The following is a 16952-nucleotide window of genomic DNA, read 5'->3' as shown; positions in this document are numbered from 1 at the left end:
AAGATTGCAATTAATAGCGTGTACGGACGTTCGTGTATGCAGGTTAGAAAGTTTGTAAACTGTCGTCTCACAGTAACCGACGAACAAGTGCTCAGACCCCTACGCAAACCAAACCTAAAGGAGTTCCGACCGCTGAGCTCTCATGTTATCCTCTTCCAATTCTCTCAATCTGTGCTCCGCATGAGACAGCCACTGTACCTAGGATTCGCGATACTGGAACTGTCCAAGCTGAAGATGTTTGATTTTTACCACAACCACCTTCTTCGTGTAGCTCCAGATACTAGACTGTTGTATATGGACACAGATTCCTTCATCATAAAGTTGAGTGAAGAGAAAGCGCTTCTCGAACTAGCTGGCAAGCATCTGGATAACTCTAGCTATGACCCCGATCATCCGTTATATTCCGCGAAAAATAAGATGGTACTGGGAATGTTTAAAAACGAGATGCCTCGTGATCACATTCTCGGTTTCTGTTGTCTAAAACCAAAACTGTACGCTCTCGAACTGAGTAGCAAAAAGCAGTACAACCGTGCGAAAGGTGTGAAACATTCTGAAGCACAGAAGCTTCTTTATTCCCTGTACACCGACGCTCTTGAGTATGGCAGAATACACTCTATTAAACAGAACCTGATCGTACACAAAGACAATGTAAACAAAAGTGTCTCAGTGACAAAGATTGCTCTCAACCCTTTGGATACAAAGCGTTACATTTGTGCAGATGGAATTGAAACGTCCCCTTTTGGTTTTCACACCTAATCATATGTATGCATCGGACAAGTGTAAACAAAGATGGAAGCATCAGGATGGTAAATGATGGAAAAGCCAATTACCATCAATATAGATGTTACCCTTTCTTTATTCTTGTGTTTTTTTTTCTAACAAGTGTTTAACACTAAAGGAGTGTTGATTGTACATATCTTCATTTGACTTATTCAGTGCACCTTTCTTCCTAAGTTTTTTTATGTGAATGAGAGAGTTGTCACTTCCTTAAATAATGAAACTTTTTCAAAGTGTTTGCAAAAAAGTGGAGTATGTACTTTGCAAAACAGCTTGTTTCAGTTCTCTTGTTTTCAAAGTGATGATGAAATTGTGACTGTATAATACTTTTCGCCATTTTTGTGAGCTGTCTGATGTAATGTATCCTACTTTCTTGCTAAGATGACTAAATAAAGGCTCTTTTCTTTTTAAAAACAAATTTATTCACTTTTAGAGTACACTACAACATGACATGTTATCTGTTTTTCGTGGTATCTGTTTACGCACAAGTATTGCTATCAACCTATCATTGAGTTGGTGTGTGAGAACCTCCGAGTACACTCTTCAAGTAGAAACCCACAGCAGAGAAGACTACCTACATAGAGACAATAAAGTCCACATGTGGCTGAGCCGTATCCCTGAAGTCGTTTCCTGTTGTAGTGAAATGAAGATGCTGGGTGTATGAATTTGTAGAACTCCTTGTATAGTGGTCGCATTCCGTAGCTATCGAAATAAGAAATGCTCCTATCGTTAGAGGTATGGAATAGAGTCCAGTGTTCTCCCGGGGAAGATCTTGGAGCTGTATTCACCACATAAAGACCCGGTCCAGCTTTTTGCAATGCAATTTTATCGCGAGCGAAAGTTCCACGAAAGCATGTCCTTGTGCAATGGTTCCGAGCAAAAGCTGCATAAAATTCCCATGCTTCCATTTTGATTCGTTTATACGAATTTAACGCGTCTGCCTTTGTTTATTTCCAGAACACAGGTGTCTCGGAAACAAAGAGCACCGTGACAGCTTCTGTGAGGTTAGCAGCAAATGTCAATGTGAGACGAACATTAGCTTGAAGCACTGGACTTAGTGACTGCAGTTCCACATCCGGTGTGAAGTGATAATAAAGCATAAATGTCTCTTTTGCATATGCAGCCGGAGCTAGAGGTATATCCTTGCTCTTAAGTTTGTGAAGCAAATTCATGTATCCCTTTGCATAGATGTCTCGTTGAAAGTCGAAGTCGTCGGTGTAGTGTTGACCGCCAACGTCGAGCGCTGCTCTTTTGAGTTTAAAATTTTCAAGCTTAAAAGGGTTCCGTTCTCTATGACCCTGATATGCTTCACTCTTGACCATCAATACGGTCAACTTAGAAGGAACTCGTTCACTATAGAGATCATCAAATATCACCTGAGATTGGTTTGGAGCGATTGTCCTATACTTAATCTCTAAACCTTGAAGAAGGTATGTGGCGGGTGTCGTTTGAAGTCTTCTTTCAATGCCAACGAGTATGCTTGGAGAAACCTGCACACGTCGGAGGTAGAGCACAATTCGAGAAAACTCTATTGTATGCTTTTCAGTCTCGCTGGGACCAGAGAGGAGCCTAAATTCGTCAGTGGCTTGTCTTAGCACCACTCGTATGTCGGTGTTATTAAGGACAAATTTCTCTTGCTGACAGATGTCGCTAAAGATAGGAGAATAAAGATCACAGAGAGTTGATCCTTTGGTGCGTTTATAGCGTGCGAAAAGTCCTCTTGCTTCGTTGGGGATAGCAAAATTTTCAGATTCTCCCATTGGATCTGGTTCGTAAAGCATTGCAGACAGGGTGTGAGTTTGAGTAACATTGTTTGCATTTGTAACAATGTCCAAGTAAGAACGATAGGCATAATGTTCGAAATTAGATACCAGAGTCGAATTAAGATAAATGTGGACATGATGAAAGAGAGGAGATGCAAATGCTTGTACAGGAATAACGTTGTCAGTTGTCACTGTACTGCCAGTTGTAGTCAATGCTGCGTCTCCATTTTTACGCACAACTCTATATTGAATGTGTAAGAAACTCGACTGGAGATCAAAGAAGCCGCCACCGAGACCTGGAACATTATATTCAATCACACCGCTCGAGGTAGGTGCAGAAATGGGGAAAAACTCCACATATTCTGACTTCTCCAGAGAAAAGTTTGTCGGTGGAACAGAAAACAGGTCCAACTGATTCGTTGTGCAGAAGCAAGAATTTTTATGTACTAAGGCGATGGTAGACATCTTTTTTTTTCCTCAGGTGAAAAAGTCAACCTTTCTTCGTTTCTTCGTTGGTTTTACTGATCGATCAATTCTGTTGCCCTTGCTTTTATTACGTTTCCTACCCTTCCCTCTGAGTCTATGCAGCAACTCGTCACGAGTTGAATGGATGGTGCGACCAACCCCTTTCCTTAGTGCCTCTCCAAACGTTGTTCCTTGTTTCACTTCCTCCGCTATGTGACGTCCTGTGTCAAGAAGTTTCCGACCTACATAGGGCGCTACTTGTTTAGTCAGTATAGGTATAAACTGCTGCACCAACTCAGAAAAAAAGCCAGATCCAACTTGATAAAGAGGAGCTGAGTAATGTGGCAATGGTTGATCTCGTTTACCGCTGCCGAAATGCGATATACAACAGGGTGTCTGAGTTATATGCATTTTCGAAAATGTAATGTTACTCCCACACGACCAGAACCAGCAATGAAGGGAATGAAATCACCTATCTCGTTTGCCAGTTCGATTTGAATGCTAGTCAGCTCCTTGACAGTCACATATTTATAGTAAAGATTTGTGAAAGAGTAGGACATAACCTCATTCCGACTCTGCAGTCTAAATGGGAGAAGTCGAAGAAGGGGTGCGGTTATATCACCTACAGCTTCACTTTCGATGATATCGCTGTAAACGAAAATGTAATTTTGCGCTGGGGGGAAGAGGCAGACATCACGCTGAGCAACTGTGAAACTGGAGAAGGTTGTTCGTTTTCCAAATCCAAGCATCAGAGCTAAATATGGGTGAAATGTAACGTAACCCTCATTGCGACGTTCCAGTTGACAAACTCCATTATAGGGATTGTAAAATATGAGACTAGCATCTTCTGGTAGGTGTAAGTTTTCTCGATATGCGTGATTTATCGCATCGGCGAGGTCCTTCCCTGACTCATAATGCCCTTCTGGAACTTCGTATTTGGTTGTACATGAACGATACGTGATTAGGGTGACTTTCTCTTCGGTGTCCACCTGATATTTCAATACTTTTACTGGCTGCCCTTCATCCAATTCCGAAGAACCGATAATCTTTTCAGGAAGGCCAAGCTTAGCAGAGAGAGTTGAACTTAATTCCAGACCAGTATTTAGTGGAAGTTGTATTTCATAATGACCACTGACTCGTATTATTTTGGCTTGGTTTTTGAAGTGTCTCGTTAGAAGTTGACGAAAAGGTACAATAATGTTTTCTCCCGCAAGAAACTTAACTTGCTCTGTCGTGGTTACGCCACCAAAGAGGCTAGTCTCCGATATACCATTAACGATATCTGTGACATTATTAATTGCAAATGGGATATTCACCTCCGCCAGAGCAACCTCCCACTTTCCATCTAATTGCACTGGCTGAGCTAGTTTAACTCTGAACTTGCTCATTGTGTTACTAGGAAATACATCACTCGAGGCGTTTGACAGTAAGTTGACATAGAACTGACTCGCCATTGTTTTTCTTTTTCTAAAATGAAAACAACATGATCGTGAGGAGTTCTTTTAAACCAAGAGCGAAGTCAAATGGGCGCGAAATTTAAAATTTGGGGGCGCAGGTAGCGCCATCTGTTGAACGGCGGTAAATTTGCTGGAAGTGCTGCCATCTCTAGATGAACGAACTCAACTCCCCATGACGCCACCTGGCGTAAAAGAAATCAAACGACGTCTCCACCCCACACAATTCTATCCTGATTAGCGACGCAAGTAAACATGTAGAGCCCATGGTCCAGTGGCTTGAGCTGCTCGTCTGACAACCTAAAGGACCCATGATCGATTCCTAGTTTGTTTCACGATGACGTTATTATTGTTTAATCTTATCATTGATATCATATCACTAAGATTAACTATGTGATGTCACTGATAGTTAATCGGTGGATACACTATCTTATCCACTGACCTCACTGATATGAGGGCGGAGCGGCTGCGGCCTGGAGTGACGTCATACGTCCTTGATGACGTCATTTCCTGTTTGACGTCATTTCCTGGCTGCAGAGTTAATCTATAGTACTACTTACGGGCTTCCCCCCCATCGAACCAAACCTTTGAAGAACTTTGCTAGTGGACGAGCATAACAACAAGTGGATTCAATCGCCTTTTTCACCTTACTGCCTGTCCCACGTGTGTCTTTGTGAGCGTCAAGCATTAAAGCTCCTGCCGAATAATAGGCAATACGTAATAATAATCAAGCATGAACACATCTAGATCACGAAAGAAACTGTTCGCTCCGCCCTTTCTTGCTGGCCCATAATTACTAATAACACGGATCGTTATCGTTTCTCCTCCATAAAGGAAAGCAAGGCAGATAACACGGCTCTCAGTATCTCTACGAAAAGAGCATGTACCAAAAAAGTTCCGAGACCAGGCGCATATGAAGGGAAGTATCTACTTTAAGTTTGGCTATTATCACCCTCAAAGAAGTCTCTTTGTGCACTGATACACGACTCCTAGCGTTTTTCTAACTTTCGGAAGGCTCCTGGAAGTCCTGTTCTCAGAGCACGTCCTGCACATTCTGTGATTCACGCTGGACCTGGTTCACGGTTTTGAAACGGTGACCCCTCAGCCTAAGCTTCATCTTTAAGAAGGGAAAGAAGTCGCAGGGGGCCAAATCCAGTGAGTAGGGCGGGTGACGAATAGTGATTATTTTGCTGTGACCCAAAAAGAGTTTCTAGTGCTCTGTGAGTGGATGCATTGTCATGATGAAGCATCCAATTGCCCCTGCGCCGCAGTTCAAGCTTCTTGCGCTGAATGTCCTCCCACACGCACCTGAGGAAGTCACAGTAAAACTGCGCATTAACGGTCTGCCCCCGGACACAAACTCACGGTACACAGCTCCGCAAATATCCAAGAAGACTATCAGCATGCACTTGGTCGCGCTCCTGACTTGCCTCGCCTTCTTTGATCTTCGGGTGCCGAGCTCTTCCACTGCGAAGAATGCTGTTTGGTCTCCGGATCACAACTGTATACCCACATCTCGATCCCAGTTATGACCCTCGACATGAATGTTGGGTCGTTCAAAACCTGCCTCATGAAGGTCCCGAGAGAGTTCAACACGATGCTCCCACTGTTCTGTGGACAGGATCCTCCGCATAAATTTTCCTGCAGTGCGCCACATGCCTTTAACAAAGGGGGTCTGACTGAGAAGCGTTACTACAAGGGAGCTGCCATCCGTTGGTCATGGAAGGCATTGCCTTTCGTTGGCTGCTTCACCTCTCAAAACCCGATATGCTCGTTTTAGTAAATTCGTCACTTGTTATTCACGAGTAACTACTACAGAATGGCTCCTTGCTGCAGACACGTAACGCGATGACCCAGGGCCCGCTTGCACGAAACGAACTTAGTGTAATACTTAACGAGTTCCCCACTTAGTGTAGTGCCGGAGCCGTAAGTGGCTTGCACGAAACTTTTACAATACTAAAAGTGGTGGCGCTCGCTCCGCGCAATTTACGACGCTGGCCAAAGGTCCTAGGAGCACCCTAAACTACCGCACTAAAGCTTAGGACTAACATGTCGGCTGCCATGAACCGAGCAGCGAGGGTTCGTCGTCGGCACCAACTGTATCTCGCATTGTCCCTGTCATGACAGAGAGTGTCCCGGGACCGAGAGAACCCACTGGACTACCTGGAGGACGGTGAACTGCAAAGACGGTTTCGATTTACGCGAGAAGGGATATTCTTTATCACCCCAGACAACACAGATGCGTACCAGGGACGTCCCAGGTATGCCTCCATGCGGATGTTGCAGACATCCCAGAGAGGACCGCAGTTGGTTCCATACACGTCACTGGGAGATCTGAATGAAACTCCAAAGTACGTAACAGTGACGGTCCCATAGACGTCCCTCGAGATCTCTAAAGGACTTCTGAGGGACTTCTCCGGTACCTCAAGCCCACGCTGGTAGGAGGCTTCACAGCATAGCATATTTGCTCTGCAGAGGTGCTAGCCTCATCTGCTGATTGTTCTCTAGGGTCATCGGTATCCGGTGCGCGTATTTGCGAACTCCACACTGTTAGTGTGAACGCTATAAGGAAACCACATTCGCTTTTATACAGGGAAAAACTTCAGTTTATTGGTTTCAAATATATTTGAGCTTCAAAGGAACAAAATATCACACTGCACAGTTCCTATAGCAATCCAAAATCCTACAAATCACATTTACTTGGAACATTGCACAGACGAAAATGACATGTGCAACACCGTAAGCATGACATCACATCTGCGTAAAGAGAACAGTTTGGCTTGTCACAGCCAGTGATTCGTTCCCCGGTCAGCCTCATTACGGCACAGTGAATCACTAGACAGAGACGGGACACCGGTTATGTTAAACGGCAAGTCGAATTGAATTCAGAAGTTGAAGCCAAAAAGGTAAGGTGTGGCACTGGTATGCCCAAATAAGAGCACTTGTAGCAAACTATGCATATATCGACATACAGATACAAGCAAATTAATATAATGCCGTTTCTGAGATTGCCACAAAGATCCATGGAGAATTTTTGTACGCACAAGTCCTGTCAGCTTCCACACTAAAAAAAGATAGGAACGATAGCTTGCACATCCACAGCACATTTTCGCTTGAAATGTGAAGTTTTATCCATAACTTTTGTCACAAATTGCAAGCAATTTAATATTTTTTTCATGCTGAGAAATTAAATTTTCAAAATTACAGTTCAAAATTTGCCGTGTTAGTATCAGATTTTTACACCATGAATCCAGAGCTGAAGTCTGATATAGCGTGTCCCTATAAAAAATACACAGCTTACTACAAAGGCAATTTTAATAGATTTTTCTAACGCGCAAGGCAACATATGCTTGTCTCATAAGCGAGTGGTGCAGTTTTCAACTAAGTAACCGAAACAAAGCTATGTATCTGAGTACACACAGTTTAAACGTCATCTTTGTTGCTTCCATGTGCTGCTCCTGATTTGTGACTTTCCTGAGTTCGCGATGCGTGGTGCAGTCACAACATAGTTGTCTATTTCATTTCCCTCCCATGAAGGTAGCGACGCTAGAGGCACCGGGATCTTCGTGAGGTAACCTGACAACAAACAAAACCGAGACGTCATTAAATATTTAGATCATATACTTCTTTTTTTTTTTCGTTCCAGGGCGATATACAAAATGTTTTGTTATTGAGAATACAATTAAAAAAAAGAAAAAAAGAAGAGCTACTTAGATACCGCTTGGGGCGAAACCCTGTATGTACAGCTTAAAACAAAAGTTCACGGAACACCAGGGTGTCGCGTTTCTCCAATGGAGCGACAACCTAGCAGCAAAAAGGAGTGGACATACATACTGAGAGATGGATAGAATAGCTCGCCACCTGTTCCCTATTCGACCGCTTCGTGATAGCTAGCAGGAAAGCGCTCCGATGAAGATATGCGCAGGTGCCGTGTTCGGTAAACTTTTGTCCCAAGCTGTACTTATACTGTCCACATAGTATGCATATACACACAGAAAATAAATATATTTCATTATTTAGCTTATACAGATTGCTCTGAAACAGTACAGGAGGTAAACATGCCCAGTTTGCAAGCCTCACGTGGTAATACAGGTCAGTGGCATGCCAAATGGAGCTCCTGCAAGCAGGGACACATTTGGAATCCTATCACAAATTTAATTACCTTGGCATTGTTGATCTGCTCATGAAAAAAATTCCCATACGGGTCGTAGAGTAGTTGTTCATTGGGATGCTGCAGGACAGGCCGCTGTGAAAGAACTGTTGTGGTTACCTATATAGATAGGAAAATGTTAAGAATTGCTTCACTGGGTGCTCTGCTTGGGATAGAAATGAAAAAGCGGGACACCTTGTAGATGACGCTGACTTGTTCCTCTGAACTGAGAAGATGGAAGTGAGTAATCTTCTGCTGAGAGCAATCTTAAAGTGCATAGGACAGAGGAGAGTCAGTTACCCCTGGCATAGCATCCTTTTTGTCGTAAGCTAGCTTACGCTATCCATGTGTACATGCTGATTCCCACGCAATGAATGCACTGGCTCTGGTTTACCTGAAATTAGAGAAAGAGTACTACAGCTTACCGTGTCTGCGTTCAGGCCAAAAGCTTGTGATGGATAACAGGCTGCTGTAACTTGGCAAATCCTTCATTGACTGATCCCCTGTAATGACATTCAACGTGTTACGGTGCACGATACATGTTTGTTACAAGCCAGTGTTTTCATACTATTTGTATTTGATAATAAAACTCACTGTCAGTCTAACTTACAGTGTTGTTCTGGACTCGGCCATTGGTAGCGATTTCTCAAACAACTTCTCAACTTAGCAACTTGTCAAACATGTTCATAACGAACCCTGAAACTGTGGAAAAACACACTAAACGCTCTTTACGTTGTCAAACGTGTTCGCTCTGAACTGCCAGAAAATTATGTCCGTACGCTGCAAAACTTCACTGCATTATGAAAAACAGAACCCGTGACAAACTATCGTTATCTAAAAAAGAGCAAACATACCTATACTGCCGTCCATGTCTCTCACTTGTACATCAAACTGCAGCAATACGCACGGACCCACGCCGCCATCATGGAAGCCATAAAGACAAAGAACGGACCGAACGGACAACCGTCCTGCTCCCGCCCGCCACTTTTAGCGTTCAGTTTCACTCAGCCGCAGTACCGTATAACCGCTTGCTTGTTACCAATTTCAAAACCATGACATGCAGTTATCCGCGGTACGTTACTCTCTATTGTCTACGTTAGCAGCTTTGCGTTACTCAAAAAGTTGCTGTGAGCAACATTACAAAGCTAGTGAGAAATTAAAAATGATTAGCGCCATCTGGTTGCTAACGGACGCCATAATTCGGCCTCGCAGTTTGCGAGTGTTTGCGAGAGAGTAGAAGAAGGAAAGTGGGAGAGCGGGAGGGAAGTCCCCATTACGACCGCCGAAGTACTCATGATGGACTTCATGGTGGTTGCCCTCCGCGGCTGTTCCTGGGACGTCTAAGGGATTACCCACGCGGGACGTGGGATGTGGGGGTCTTTTTCGGACGTCCCAGTGAGGTTTCGTGTTGTCTGGCTCTCTCGTCGCTCACGACATCGAGCCCTCGACCCGTCGAAGTCAGTCGCTTCCGTCGTCGCTACAGGTGCTCCTCACGCTGCAGTATCTCGCAACCGGGAACTTTCGATCTAATCACGGCAGGTGACATAGTGAGTGTGCACGAGTCGACGGCGTGCCGCGTTCTGCACAGGGTCGTCGCTGCACTTTGCAGGCTTGTGAACAGCTTCATCCGGTGAGTATACGTCTATGCTGTTCTTTGACCCTTACTTCTTGACCCTTACGCTGGTCCTTTCTGTTGCGATCAACAATGCGATCTCCAAATTTATTCAGATGGCCAACGGCTGAGGAAGTAAGAGCAGCGCAGCAGGACTTTTACGCGTTGGCTGGATTTCCTGGGGTCGTGGGAGCTGTAGACGGCACACACATCCGCATCCAGGCACCGTCGGAACACGAGGAATCCTACGTCAACCGCAGGAACTACCATTCGATCAATGTTCAACTGCTCGTAGCGGCTGACTGTAGGATCTTGGATGTGGTCGCCAACTGGCATGGAAGCACCCATGACTCCCGGATTCTGCGCGAAAGCACCATAGGCAGGGAGTTTGAACGTGGGGTCCACACTGACTTCTCCTGGGGGACTGCCCAAGCAAACGCTGGCTCATGACTCCGTTCCTCCAGCCACGAGACAGGCCGCAAGCGAACTACAACACTTCGCATTCGACAACGCGGGCTGTCGTTGAACGGTAAGCTCACTGACCCTGTATCTTTTGTAACATGTCATTGTACAACATGGTTGATATGTACTGCAGGACGATTGGCCAGCTGAAGCGGCGGTTTCACTGCCTTCACTCTGAACTGCGTGTTGCAACCCGGCACTGCTGCCCCATCATCACGGCGTGCTGCATGTTGCATAACATCGCCAAGCAGTTCGGCAGCGAAGTGAGCTAGGGAGTCCCCCAGCGATTCCGACGACGACGACCCTGTAATGGTGCCTCGTTACGAGGGGCAGCAAGATGGATTTCTTTACAGGAATGCAATCGTGCGGCAGCACTTTACATGAGTGTAAGTTGACTCCTACACATGCGAACCAAACAATATTTATATGCAAATATATACATTATATACAAATTATTCACCAGTAATTACATGGGATTTATCACAAGTATGTATAATATACAGGGTGTCTAAAAACTTGGAAAAGCTGGTGATTACAAGGGAAATTGGATGCTAGATGAAAAAATCAAGGGATGGTGAGCGAATGTGCTACAAAGCAGCTGAAGTCAGGGAAAATAGCACACAAGTGCAGCAAATTTCGAGACCACGTGGCTGAGCAGCCACACCGCCACAGTGTAACCCGAGTGGCACTTCGACAATACGACAACCTCAGAGGTAGAAAAGTAGGGCATCCTCAATATTACTCAGTCATTTATGTTTTATGAGGGATCTGCATGAAAACGTTACGGCAAGCGGCAAGTTCCCTTTTCTTTAATCAGGGACTTCGCTTGAAATAGAAAGTGAAAACATGGAAAAATCAAAGGACTGAAAGTCTGCAGTTTTGTAGACACCCTGAATAAATGTTGTGAAATACATACAATATATACAAGTGTAAAAAGAAAAGAAAGTTAAAAACAGAGAAAAGGAGATACAGAGGAGGCACACAATTAATTAAAGTTGCATCTTGAGTGTTTCAACCTCAAGGCGCAACTTTGCTAGTCGCAGCCTCTGTATTTCCTCTTCCATAGAGAGGACCCCTTTTTCGTACAATTTCATTTTGCAACACATTCCTGGAACTCGAGTTCCTTTAAAGCAATCTTCCGCTTGATTTCAATTAGTTGCTGTTCACACCTCGCGGTTTCCGTGTCTGCTTGCAGGAGCCCAGTGTAAATTTCTGTAACACTTTCTGCAGTGCCACCCCTTGTTGTCCGCCTTTGCCGTCTCCGCCGCTGTTCCTGCTGCTGCTGTTGTTGTTCCGGCTGTTGCTGGTCGCCCTCCACACTGCCAGTGAACTCCGGAGAGGGGAGATTCCTGCACCCTGCACCTGGCAGGACACGACGACCTGGCCACCCTGATCCAACACGTCGAATGGAACAACATCCTGGACCAGGGCGTCGCTCCTGTCATCCTCTGATGTGGAGAGTCCTGGCAAGCTGGCTATTATATCTTTAATCACAGCAGCACTGTTTGTGAAAGAACCCTTTGTTAATAGAAAATTAATTTTGACGCTTGCATAATGTACTAGTAAGCATATGTGTGTATATATAGTTTTCCTTTATGACAAATGTACATCATTTCTTAACCAGCTCATTGTTTCAATACAAAAGTGCGTATAAATGCATGTTTTTCATCTTACAATGCACAGCGCTGAAGCGTACATTAAACAGCCTTCCCACACACAACTAGTGTCCATTTTTCCTCGCGGTTAGAGCCGCGCTGTGCGTGGTCAGCGGGAGCAGCCTCGGTTGAGCGCCCACCTGCAGTGGGACTGGATGAGCAGAACCGCAATTATTATGCGGAGCCATCACGCCGAGCACCCGATCCCTTCCGTTATGAACAGAGGGCGATCCCCGCAAGAACGAGCCTTGGCAGACCCGTCCTGTCCCATAATCATGGGCAACCCGGCTATTTAGCTGGCGAAACCCCAAGGAGGCCGCAGGAGCAACGGCATGCTCCGCGGCAGCAACGCAGAATGCCAGCCGGCTGTTGGACGTGCGGCAGCCCGGACCACTTTCGTCGGGACTGTCCGCAGCAAAGACCAAACCCCCGTAATGTGCCAACGGGAAACGGTCGCAGCCGACGCCTGTAAACAATCGCTCAGCGACGTCGGCTATCTGCCGAAAGAGCGAACGAACGGTTACAATCCGTGACCCTGATAATTCAGAAGCTGGCTTTGCAAGCAGCAAGATAAAAGGAGACGCTTTAGCTCCTTTTGCTTTTTCTGTCCGAGATAACATCGAGGACAAGGAACCAAACATCGCTGTTCGAATTTTGGGGAGATATTACATCGCCCTTATCGACACGGGAGCTACAGTCTCCCTTATCGGCGATTGTGTTTACGAGCACTGCGCATCACGGAATGTGGAATTGCAATCCACAGATGTCACTCTACGTCTTGCTTCCAACGACGTGATTCCAGCACAAACTGCAGTTGTGCTCTGGCTTCGCTTTGATGGGAGACGACGAAAGCAGCGCTTCGTCCACCTTCCTGGCCTGGCAGTGCCCGTTATCCTGGGCAGGGACTTCATCATCCGGCAGAAATTTGTGCTGGACCTGCCCAATGGAGGATACGTCTACCACGGATCGTCAGGATTTTTTCCTTTCGCCGTGCCACAGGACAGCAGTTCAGCTAAGCAAGCTGCAGCAACGTCCGTTGAACCGTCCCCGCTCCCGACTGTCTTGGGGTCATTTCATGGTCCCGAGGAGGAGCGCCGTCAGCTTCAAGTACTGCGGCAGTTTGACGGTGTCTTCACGGAAAAACCCGGTAAGTCGTCTGTGTTACACCATAGCATAGACACGGGTAACGCTAGGCCCTGGCGTTGTAATCCGAGACCATTGAGTGTGCATAAGCGTGCTTTGTTAGACGCTGCTCTTGATGAAATGCTCCAAACCGGTGCAGTTCGAAGGTCCCAGAGCCCTTGGGCGTTTCCTGTCGTCCTGGCTCCGAAACGTGATGGTACAGCTAGGTTATGCGTCGACTACCGTCGACTTAACGCAGTAACTGTGAGGGACTCTTACCCCTTTCCGTCCATCGAGTCTATTATATATTCCCTGGACAACGCTACAGTGTTCTCAACGCTTGATTGTAGTAGAGGGGTTTTGCAAATGCAAGTTGCCCCGGAGGATGTCCCGAAAACAGCCTTTACCTGTCATAGGGGTTTGTTTGAGTTTGTACGGATGCCTTTCGGTCTGTCTAACTCTCCCGCCAGTTTCCAACGGCTAATGGATACCGTATTGGGAGATGCGAAGTATAACTTCGCGATGGCGTACATGGATGATGTCGTAGTGTTTTCCAGAAACTTTCAGGAACACTTGGAACACCTGTCAATCGTCCTTGCAAGGATGAAGCAGGCGGGGCTAACCATAAACCCCCGCAAGGTGCAGCTAGCATCGCCTAGGATCAGCCTCCTCGGCTTCATGGTGGACGGAGGAACCATCAGTCCTAGCGATGACAAGCTAAAGGCGATCATGGAGTATCCGGTTCCCGGTAACGTAAAAGCCTTGCAGCGTTTCTTGGGTATGGTTGGTTTCTACAGACAATTCATTCCTAATTGCGCTGAGTTAGCGCAGCCGCTTAACCGGTTGTTGCGCAACGATACACCCTGGCAGTGGGGAGAGGAGCACGAACGATCATTTCGAGCTCTTTCTCACGCGATCGCTAATACGGCCAGGCTATATTTGCCTGACCTGAACAAACTGTTTGTAGTGCAAACAGATGCTAGCGATTATGGGGTTGGCGCAGTTCTCTTGCAGGAGCATGACGCTATTCTCTGTCCAGTGGCTTTTGCAAGTCGCACGCTGAATCCGGCAGAACGGAATTACTCCGTCACGGGAAAGGAATGCTTGGCGATCATCTTCGCTCTCAGGAAGTTTGATCTGTACCTGGACGGCACCACTTTCATTGTCCAGACTGACCACCAGGCACTTTCTTGGCTGCAGCGGCTCCACAACCCATCTGGACGTCTTGCCAGGTGGGCCCTGACGCTACAAGGCTACTCCTTCAACGTGGAGTACAGGCGGGGCTCGACGAACGTGGTAGCAGACGCGCTTTCCCGTGCGCCTCTACCGGAGGGGGGAGAGAAAGGCACCGAGGCGCCTTCCCAGCTCCTGGCAGCAGCACAAGTGGCACGAGACGTATCTTCGTCTTGGGGCACGGTCGTGAGCAGAGAGCAGCTCCTAGACGCTCAGAGAGCGGACGGCCTTTGTCAGCGGGTGTCTCAATGGTTAGCTGAGCAGGACTCGGCAGGCACCGGAACGACTGACGGACGGCACGACTCCTATCTGCTGGGCGAGGATGGCATCCTGTTCAGATACATACCCCAGGCGGATGACGATGACGGCTCATCCCCATTCAGAGTCGTGGTGCCACGGAAGTTGCGTAAGTCTTTCATACGTTACTTTCATGATTCGGCCTTGGCAGGTCACAGCAGTGGCAGGAAAACTTATGAAAAGTTATGTCGTGTTGCGACATGGCCAGGAATGAGACAGGATGTAACAAAGTATGTCCGTACTTGTCCCGTATGCCAGAGAGCGAAACCTCGTGGTGGTTTACCCCCTGGGCGCTTACAGCCTATTCAGAGTAATAGGCCCTGGCAGATAGTTGCTTGTGATGTGATGGGACCGTTTCCACGTAGTCCTAGAGGTAACCAGTATTTGTTTGTGGTTACTGATCATTTCACGAAATGGGTTGAGCTGTTTCCTCTCAGGACGCTGACTTCCCAGAGAGTGTGGGAAAGACTACTCGACACCTTTTGCCGGTTCGGGTTTCCTGCTCAGCTCATCACAGATAACGCTACCTACTTTACAAGTAAGGTGTTCTCAGATTCTTGCGCTGTCTTAGGCATTCAGCACAAGAAGACTTCCCCATATCACCCTCAGGCTAACATTACCGAACGTGTTAATCGGAACCTGAAAATGATGTTGGTTGCTTTTACTAGTCAGCACCACCGTGATTGGGATCTTCGCCTTGCTGAACTGGCGTTCGCTACACGGACAACAGTAAACAGATCCACAGGCTTCACCCCGGCGTTCCTGAACTTGGGACGAGAGGCCCCTTTTCCAGTGGAGAATGCTCTGGGCCTCCGGGATGGTGCTACCCGGCCTCCTTATTCAAGGTTTGCTGAGGACCTCCGGAGTCGACTGGACGATGCAGCCCGGACGGCTCGGGAGAACCTGGACGTCGCAAGGTTGGACCAGGCTCGCCAGTACAACCGTGGACGTTGGAACCTCACCTACAGCGTCGGTGACCTCGTCCTTCGACGGACTCACCCGCTAAGTGATGCGTCACGAGGCTTTGCAGCTTCACTCGCAGATAGGTGGGATGGCCCCTTCGAGGTAAGTGCGTGCTCCTCCGGCCTCACTTACAGGCTTCGTCGCTGCAACACCGGCGAAGAGACTGGGCCAGTTCACATCTCGGACCTGAAAACTTATCACCTCCGGGACCCGGACGGAGACGAGACCGACCTCCCGCTTCCTCCCCTGCAGGACTCGGACCAGGGAGCCCCTCCCGGACCTGCAAGACGTCGCTACAACCTACGTCCCCGTAGACAGCGCACGTGACGCCACCTCATCGGCCGCTAGTTTCTAGTGCTCTCGATTTGGTTTGGTATTTTCGCTAATTATCTGTCTGTCTTCCGTTTTCACGACTGTTTACGATAATTAGTGTTGTGCGAGGGCTGGACAGACCCTCTCGGCTGGGAGTTCCCTCCTGACCGTTCCCTTCTTTTATCATTTTTTTAAAGATGGCTCCACGTCACAACCAGACCGGCCGGAGCAGTAGCCGAGGGTGCTCCCGCCAGAGGACACAGAGGCCCACCAACACCCCTCCAGGGACGCCTCCTTCGGCCAGGCCACCGCAGCCTCGACGACGCTTGCCTACGAGGAACATTGCTACATGGACCGTGGTTGCGGATGGGTACCCGGTGGCATGGGCTTCCCGGTCGCGCTGGGCCTCCCAGCACCAACCCTTGCGCGGCGATGACCTCAACGAAGTGCCTCGGCCCTTCAGGGGCCTTACGTTGGAGGAGAGGCATCCGGCGGACCCTCTCTCCCCCTTGTCCGAAGAGGAACGGCGGGTACTCTGCCCTATGTGTGCGGTGCCGGAGATCCACCGATCCGCTCATCGCCGAGGACGCCTACATCAGTCCCGGCTCCATGCAGCACGCAGGGAGCGTGCGGCGGCGAACGACATCGCGGCGGCTGTCGCACTCCTCCAGCGCCAACGCCCAGACC

The 16952-nt window shown here is 47.6% G+C and overlaps 1 protein-coding gene across 1 annotated transcript; it reads left to right on the top strand.

The window, feature by feature from the left end:
• The first annotated feature begins 10314 nt into the window (after positions 1-10314).
• LOC135389236 (putative nuclease HARBI1) lies at positions 10315-10955 on the top strand. Its single transcript, XM_064619301.1, is given in 3 exon segments — positions 10315-10627; positions 10630-10750; positions 10817-10955. Coding segments are annotated over 3 exon segments (573 nt in total).
• Positions 10956-16952: the final 5997 nt, after the last annotated feature.

The sequence above is a fragment of the Ornithodoros turicata genome, chromosome 3 (assembly GCF_037126465.1).
Source record: "Ornithodoros turicata isolate Travis chromosome 3, ASM3712646v1, whole genome shotgun sequence".
In the NCBI taxonomy this organism is placed as follows: Eukaryota; Metazoa; Arthropoda; class Arachnida; order Ixodida; family Argasidae; genus Ornithodoros; species Ornithodoros turicata.
This window is presented reverse-complemented; position numbering and strand designations above follow the sequence as displayed.